Source organism: Artibeus jamaicensis, unplaced genomic scaffold, assembly GCF_021234435.1.
Source record: "Artibeus jamaicensis isolate MK-2021 breed Jamaican fruit bat unplaced genomic scaffold, CSHL_Jam_final scaffold_2172, whole genome shotgun sequence".
NCBI classification, from domain to species: domain Eukaryota; kingdom Metazoa; phylum Chordata; class Mammalia; order Chiroptera; family Phyllostomidae; genus Artibeus; species Artibeus jamaicensis.
The window spans coordinates 1,091,780-1,100,521 of NW_026522031.1; the positions used below are offsets into that span (position 1 = coordinate 1,091,780).

The 8,742-nt window shown below is 44.2% G+C and overlaps 1 protein-coding gene across 8 annotated transcripts in view; it reads left to right on the forward strand.

The window, feature by feature from the left end:
• Nucleotides 1-3,930, forward strand: part of LUC7L2 (LUC7 like 2, pre-mRNA splicing factor) — a 66,099-nt gene extending 62,169 nt beyond the window's left edge. For all 8 annotated transcript variants that reach the window (XM_053656600.1, XM_037159280.2, XM_037159272.2 and 5 more), the window contains one exon: nt 2,630-3,930. In XM_053656600.1, coding sequence (XP_053512575.1) covers nt 2,630-2,807 — 178 coding nt within the window. In that variant the 3' untranslated portion in view covers nt 2,808-3,930. The remainder of the gene's footprint in view (nt 1-2,629) is intronic.
• Nucleotides 3,931-8,742: the final 4,812 nt, after the last annotated feature.

Here is an 8,742-nt window from a genome sequence, read left to right on the forward strand (position 1 = left end):
GAACACAGGACTAACATCTTTGACAGTAATCAGACTGATAAAATACCAAGTATGTTATAAAGTGCTGAACTGTGTATCGTAGAGTACATGGTAGAGGCATTCGGATGAGGGAAATCCCAGAGTAATAAAAAATGGCTTCAGATAATGGGTAAAACTCAAATACAGCAGGTGTAATTGGAATAGGTAAAACCAGGTAGGAGAAATCAGGCAAATGCAGAGGATGAGCAGGGAGTTTATAAGGGGCAATTCCTAATAGTGTGATTTGTAGGCCACTTAATCTCATATTCTTAGAACTGGGCAGAGTGCAGTGCCCAGCAAAACACATTTAAAAAACATTCTCCGCCAGTCTTCAATGCACTGTAAATGCTGGTGACCACTCTGCCAGTCGATGGAAGGTCTAGGCCCAGCTGTGTCCAGCCTTTTGGCATTTCTGGGCCATACTGGAAGGAGAGTCGTCTTGGACGCACGGTAAATACACAGACACTTAAGGAAAACAGAAATGTCTCAATGTTTTAAGTAAATTTTTTATTTTGTATTGGGCCACATTCATAGCCATCCTGCACCACAGGTTGGACACTCCGGGCTCTAGACAGTTTCCTTTGGGAGCCTGCCCACCTTTCATTGTTTCCGGCATCTGTCACCTCCTAAATATCTTTTCCGGCCTTGGGGATGGAAGGGATGTTCACCTGAGGTTGTGTTTGGTCTCTGCCGCCTCCTGAATTTATGAAGCTGTGTAGGAACATTTCCACCAAACACATGACACCTCTGCTAAATTTCTAGCATGTTCCTACAGACGACTGTTTTTGTAAAACTGTTTGAAGTTTTGCTTTTCTCTAGAGCACTTCTAATCTCGATATTCACATTATTGTCTTTCAAAGCAACAATTTTTTTACCAAAAATTATCAAACAGTTGCTATCGAAACCTACATGTTATTATACATACACAAGCATAAAGTTATTCCCACATATTTGATTTTAATTTTCAAGGTAAAAAATCTCAGTTAAGAGTCTTTTATGATATGCTGTTCTCCTGCCCCAGCCAAAGTAGTGGTCTCTGGTATGAGTAGAGTCTGTTTGTGACCTTCCCCTGGCAACAGTTACCCTTGGCAAAGGAGGGGCATTTGCATTTTTCTGCTTCCTACTCTATTCAGACATACAGTGCAGACTCCGGAGTCAGGCCACATCATTTAATGATCCCACCTTTCTTTTCCCATCTACTAAGTAGAGCTACTAAGAGTACCTGCTTTGTTAGGGTTACGGGCAGTCCGGGTGAGATAGGGAATGGAAACTGCCGATGTGTGGACATCGTAATCGCACACGAAGCAGTAGTTGATGCTCATCTCATAGTTGATTTTCAGTTGTTATCACTGACCGCTTAGTCTTCATATTCCATTCTTACAAAGATTATGGGTAGGATGAGTGTAACCAGATACGGGCACTGTGTGATTTATTTTTACACATTATTTTTTAATTAAGCTTATTAAAACCTTAATAAGTAGAATGCTTCTAGTTGACATTACTTTATCTTTCAGCCTTTTTGGTTTAATCCTTAATTTTATTTCTAAAACTGAGTATAGTAGTAATTCTTTCCTGCCTTAGAAGTTGAAAGTATTAATCAGACCCCAGATCTAAATTCTGAACGTGGGTTGAAATGATTATGTAGAAATACCATGTCACCTGTAAAGAATGAAATAAACGTAGTATGTGTTTCCGATTCATTCTAGATGTTGAAAGTATAGCAGATTTCACTTTAATTCTGATCCTGTGATGTCCTTGGTTTTTCTTCTGACTGAATCTCTGATATAACCTTGTTTTGTTATTTACCTTATTGGAGTTGGGTGTGGTGACGGAGAGGCGGTATTAAGAAACAGTTCTGGTTAATCAAGATTGATTGTAGTGTGATCATCTTCCTCTGTCTTCCATTCTGATTTTTTTTCTTTTGGTGAATGAGCTAACTCAGGAGGAGTAAAGGACATTTTAAAAATAATAAATGTTTACCATGTCATTAATTCATTAATGGAGTAGTTTTCTTCCCTAAGTTGCCCGCAGGTCAGATCTGGCCCTCAGGCTTGTTTTTGCCTCGGCAGCAAGCTCTGGGTGGTTTTTACATTGTTCAAAGGGTTGATAAAAAAAGGAAAAGGGAGAATACACCACGGAGACAGTATGTGAGCACAGTACCTAAAACATTTACTCTGACCAGACAGCAAAAGAGGTTTGCAGACCCCCCTGCGTAAGACACTGATTTCCATCCACTTTGGGAATCTACATTCTATTACATGTTTCTTAATTGGATAATACCTTCTGCTTTTGAAAGGTATTGTCTGTAACTCTTACACTAAATACATTGATAGGAATCAGAATCTTTTTGATTGCCTCTAAAACAGTGAGAATATTCTATAAATCATTATTTTAGCATGTGGTTTTCAACTTAAGCTATTTGTGTTCCCTCGTGTCCTTGTTTAGACCCTTATCTATTATGGTGGTGCTCTTTTCTGTTAGAAAACTGACTCCTGTCTTTTTGGATGTATTCTGTATTCTTCAGCTATCAATACCTTAATATTTATCCGATTCTTTCATTTGGATTTTGGGTTTCCCAACACATTTTGCTCCTCAAATTAATATTTTTCAGATCCTCAAAAGAAAGATTCAGAGACCAAGACTTAGCATCACGTGACAGAGACAGGAATTCAAGAGACAGATCACCTGGTGACAGAGATCGGAAAGATAAGAAGCGGTCCTATGAGAGCGCTAATGGCAGATCAGAAGACAGGAGGAGCTCTGAAGAGCGCGAAGCAGGGGAGATATAATTAGCTGTGTACATGTCCTCAGTCCTTAAGCTTCCTCTGGAGTTACATACTATTGTTTAGTTTACAGCTGTTCGGGGGGCACAGTGAGCAGTTCCACACACCGGTCCAGCTAGGCTAGATATACAGTTTCCAGCTCGATCTGAACTGAGCGTGTTTTCCTTGATGAAGCCTCAAACTGCACCCGTAGTTCCTGGTGAACCTGTAATACAGTTCTGAAAGTGTTCAACACAGTTTTATATACGAGAAAGACACAGATGTCTTTGTTCTTTCTAGTAGAATTGAGAACAAATTGTGTTACTTGCCTCGGGGTTTTTGAACATTTGTAAAAACGCTGTTTTCCTTTCTAGTCCAAACAGCGCACCTTTGGGGATTTGCTTTTTAATCCTTCTTGCTCCGACTTCTGTGTCCCCTACCCACCCTCTAATTTTAAGAGAAGGGGGTTGGGGAAGCAATATAGCTTTTGTTCTAAGGTTCTGTTCCCATTAATAACTAGCTAATTACAGTTCAGAGCATTTATACTGGAATGTGTGCTGGAGAAATTTAAATATGGGGAGGTTTTTTTAGTTTGTTTAGGGTTGGAAGTTGAACAGCTTTTGGATTACATATACTTTGCTTTTTTTATTGACAATTGGAAATCAAATAAGTCTTGATTTTTCTGTTGTATTGAATTACTACATTCAGGGTGTTTTGAAAAGGGGGTGGGGACAGGGACTTTCTCACAAGCACTTCTGTTTTGTGTGTGTGGAATATAAAGGCTATACCCTTATTGTAAAAAAACATGAATAATTAAATGAAACAGTCACCACCACCATTACTATTAAACTGTAACCTGTCTAGTAAATTGTCACTAGAACTACTTGCTGTGAGCATTTCTTTTATTCTTTTATATCATTACTAGTGCCTTACTGTGCAAGGCACCAAAGGAGATATACACACACACTCTCGAAGATTGGAGCCGAACTGCTGTTCCCCTGGGTTCCTGGCCAACACACTTCAGGGCTGTCTGTACGTCTGCTTCACGAAGGACTGGACCTGCAGAAGAAACTGGGTTTTTCATTTGCTTTTGTTTTGTATTTCTTCTTATTCGGCAAACTGAAATAAAAACACGGTATAACCAATGTAATGAGACTAACGGTTTCTGCATTGAAAGCTATAGATACCCACTGTGATTTAAATGTCACTTGAGATTCTAGAAAATCTGAGTAACAAAAATACATTAAGGGCTGAAATGAGTGTCAGTGAGTACAGTTAACTAAGATCACCTTTTAAGAACTAGTTTTTATTTGTTCCCCTAAGTGGCGAATTTGAGGTCACAGGAACGTGGTCCTCACATCGGATTTACAGGGTGTGAGTCTGAGGCCCCTGCGCATCACTGGTTGCTGAGGGACTGTTCTGTGTCCACGCCGTTCCTAGTGGTCTGCGCTCCTCCCTTAAATCCCTACAGGCACTTGGGGTTTAGTGCCTGGGATGTGGAGGGAGATGGAAAAGGTCAGGCTGGTGGCATCGGGGAAGACTGTCTGAGACCTGGCCTGTGATGGTCGGTGGTACGTCTAGGCTGAGACACCGAGCTCCAGAACATGATTGAAAAATACGGTTTAGTGTTATGTTGGTATAATTGGAATTTAATCCTCATTTTCTGCCTAATCATACAGAAACCTATATTGTTAGCTGTTGCTGCAGTTGTGGTTTGCAGGCAGCACGGGCCCCTGGCCCAGAAGGTCAGTGGCAGCCAGTGAAGGACACAGCCAGTGAAGGACAGCATCGCGCTGGGCTGGCTCCGTTGGGGGGTGGGGGTCACTCCGGCCATGTGTGCCTTTTGGTGAGTGATCCTGATTTAAAAACCCTAGGACGATTCTCTTGCTTAGATGCTTCTAGTATTTAGATCTGGGGTAAATTATCTGTATTTTCAGTAATTATCCGTGAGCCACGGCAACCACTCAGAATAACCCTAAAATCACAATATTTCTGTTCCTCATACCCCGTTTTTGGCACTTTTTTGTATCTGGTGACTGTAATAGAAAGTGTAAGTTCAGTCCCATATTTGCAAAACCGTTGGATCCTGTGATGTCATGCGCGGTGACCTTCAGCAAGGCCTGTGTTTGCTGTCGTTGGGCAGCCCCCCAGAGCCACTTGGCTGAGATGGGTCAGCAACAGCCACCAAACGGAAGGAAAAACCCCTCCATTCTAAGTAGACTTGAAAAAGAAGGACTTTACCTCTCAGATAATTATCCTGACACTAATGTTTTAACTTTTCTTCATCTTTTCCAAGTTTTTTTCCCTCCATGTTGCACTTTAAGAGCCCATTTCCATAACTAGTAATAGCTGTCAAGCCTGGCCCTTGGAGCAAGAGCCCTGCCTGCATTATAATCTAAACATTTGTCATGCATCGTGGTGATTTCCCATGCATTATGATACCTTTCAAAATGGTTTTTATAAACCAGTTTTAAAAATCAGAAATGCTTATAGGATTTTCAGCATTAAAAGTCCAAGTAAATATCACGCAACTTTAAAATGTGTACCTGTCCAAGGTGGACACTCAGCTGGTGTGCACGGGTGTAGCAGCCATTGGAATCCGTGAGCCTTCGACCCGCACTCCTTCCGTCAGTCGTGTGCACCTGCCCTGACCTTGAGCGCCTTCCCCGTGAGCATCCTCACATCTCTCCAGGTGATGGCCACCCAGCCGAGAGCCTTCAGAGCCCCTCAGTCCGCAATCACGTACTGTATACTATACTGGCTGACATATCTTGAAAAACATTCTTGTCTGTTTTTTTCTATGTTGAAAAACAAAGCTGTTTAAGCCATGATTTTATGATACCCTGACTTAATAATTAGATTTTCCCAGGGTAGAAATAAGGCAATACAAAGTTGTCCTCTGTTTTTCTTTCCATTGCCTGTGCTAATGGGCAAAAGTAATCCCAGCACCGGGGGAGTTAGGAGGGACTGGGGAGGGCGGGGAGAACAGGGCTTTGACGGCAGAGGCCGAGTCTTTGGGCAGACAGGTCCTGTTTGGTGTGTCTGCCTGTTTTTCACGTTCCGGCAGACACTAGCGTGTCAGAGGTTCTGGGTCTACAAGCACATCTGGGCATCAGACCAGACTAACGGCCAGTGCAGTAGGGTTGAGGCTGAACAAGACATTCGGACTCTGAACTGGGCTCAGTCAAGGACCCAGCAAGGGGCCGAGGCCGCAGAGAAGGCAGAGCAGCTCTCGGGGTCCCAGCCGCAGTGCACTCCTGTGCTGGATGCTGCTAGGTGTCTGTGACAGAAGACCCACTTCATGGGGGCTTGAACATGCAGAGGCCCTTGGCTCACGTGGTTGAGTTCCACATGGCAGCTCCCTTCTGAGACATTTCTGTGATCAGCACTGGGTCACATTCCCACTTGGGAACCAACCGAAGTGGCAGTAGAGTAATGGTGCTCCTGACGGGCTCGGGCTGGGGCCCCTGAAGCAAACGCTGCCCAGCAGGCTGGGATCACAAGTTGGCGTAATGGGCTCGGGTGAGTCAAGTGCTCACCCTCGGCCCCAAACGGGGGTCACCGTCAGACCACACGGCTGCTCCACGGGTTGGGCACCAGAGTGTGGGGCAGATGAGGGGGACGACCCGAGTCCCCAGTGATTCCTTTCCCTGAATACGCTTGAATGTTGGCAGCCTGACCAAGCTGGGGCAGTGAACGGGCCTTGTTTCCTGCACCTTCCTACGAGCCTGGAGTGGAGGTGTAGCCAGTGTTCAGTGAGTATTTGAGATGATCATCGAAGTGCCTCATCGTTTCCACGAGCCTTGGCCCACATCATCTCTGAGTCATACATCTCGGGTGGGAAGAGCGGTGTCCCCTCGTTACACCCCTTTTACTGGGGAGGGAACCGAGTGGTGCCAAGTGACTGATCACACACATCACAGAGTTGGCCAACATCCTTGATTCTGAGCCTGAGGCTCTTTCTGGCATAGGTGTGTCCTGGACTGGGAGAGGAAAGAAGGGACCAACAGGAATGTCCCAGGAGGGAACAAAAAGGCCCAAATAAATGAAGATGGGGTAATCACTGTATGGTTGTGCCGTGTAGTCTCACTTTTACACTGCCTCGGAAGTACAGTGTAACATGAAAAGCCGCATTTACCCACACTGGGATGTATGGATTACACGGTTTAGTTCCCTGATTTTTTTTGAGGGGGGTGTTTAGAAAGTTTGGTACCGCTTACTTGTAATCAATGTTTAAATCTTACCAGGTGGAGACTTCCGCCAAGATGGAGGCATAGGTGGAGACGCCGTGCCTTCTCACACAACCAGGTTTAGAGACAACTAGATATTAGCAACAGAAAACACAGCCAGAACACAGAAAATTGAACTTTTCGGAAGTCTGATAACAACGAATTCTTCAGCCTGACCGGTAAGGGGCGAAACCAGCAGCTGGCGGAGCGGGGTTGCACAGGAAAATTCGGTCAGAAGGACTCAGGTGCAGGGTTGGATCTAGTGAGCGACCAAGTGAGCGAGCGACCGCAGGGGAAACAGCGAGGGAGCAGGGCTGCGGGTTGACTGTGGTCGCATGCGCGGATAGACAAGTGAGGGAGTGGGCGGTTGGACCGGAACCCAGCGGGTCCCCACAGCAAGCAGCAGGGAGGGCGCCACCATTTCCCTGCTCTGACCCCACCTCCACATACAGCGTCACAACCCAGCGACCTGGGAGTCCAAGGCTCCCCTCCTCACACTTAAAGGGCGCGAACAGACCAAAAATGGCTCAAGAAGATCTCAAAGCCCCAGAGCCTATAAATCTAAGCAATGAAGAAATAGCAAAACTCTCAGACACACAGTTTAAAACACTGGTCATCAGGATCCTCACAGAACTGGTTGATTATAGCCACAAATTAGACAAATATATGAAGGTGAAACTAATTGAAATGAATGGAATTGCACAGGACACCAATAGCAATGAAAAGGAAACTGGGACTCAAATCAATGGAGTGGACCAGAAGAAAGCAAATAATGGCCAAACAGAAAAGAGTCAAGAAGCAAGAATTCAAAGAAATGAGGAGAGTCTTAGGGACCTCCAGGACATCTTTAAACGCTCTAACATCCGTATTATAGGGGTACCAGAAGGGGGAAAGGCACAGCCACCAGTGGAAAACTTATTTGAACAAATAATAAAGGAGAACTTCCCCAATCTGGCAAAGGAAATAGACTTCCAGGAAATCCAGGAAGCTCAGAGAGTACCAAAGAAGTTGGACCCAAGAAGGAACACACCGAGGCACATCATAATTACATTAGCCAAAATTAAAATGAAGGAGAGAATCCTAGAAGCAGCAAGAGCTAAGGGGACAGTCACCTACAAAGGAGTCCCCATCAGACTGTCAGCAGATTTCTCAAAAGAGACCTTACAGGCAAGAAGGGGCCGGAAAGAGGTATTCCAAGTCATGAAATCCAAAGACCTACATCCAAGATTGCTCTATCCAGCAAAACTTTCATTTAGAATGGAAGGACAGATAAAGTGCTTCTCAGATAAGATCGAATTCAAGGAGTTCATCATCACCAAGCCCTTATTATATGAAAGGTTAAAGGGACTTATCTAAGAAAAAGAAGTTAAAGAAGCATGAACAGTGAAAGGACAACAAACTCACAGTTATTAACAACCACACCTAAAACCAAAGCAAACTAAAAGGACAGCTAGATCAGGAGTGGAAACACAGAAATGAAGATCTCAAGGAGGGTTAGCAACAAGGGAGTGGGAGGAGGAGAAGGGGGAAGAAGGTACAGAAAATCAGTAGCATAGACAGTAGATAGAAAATAGATGGGGGGCAAGAATAGTATGGGAAATATAGAATCTAAAGAACTTGAGACACATGGTCATAAACTAAAGGGGGGTAATGGTGGGGACGGTGGGTAGAGTGGAGGGGAATGAAGGGGGGGGGAATAGAACAACTGTAACAGCATAATCAATTTAAAAAAC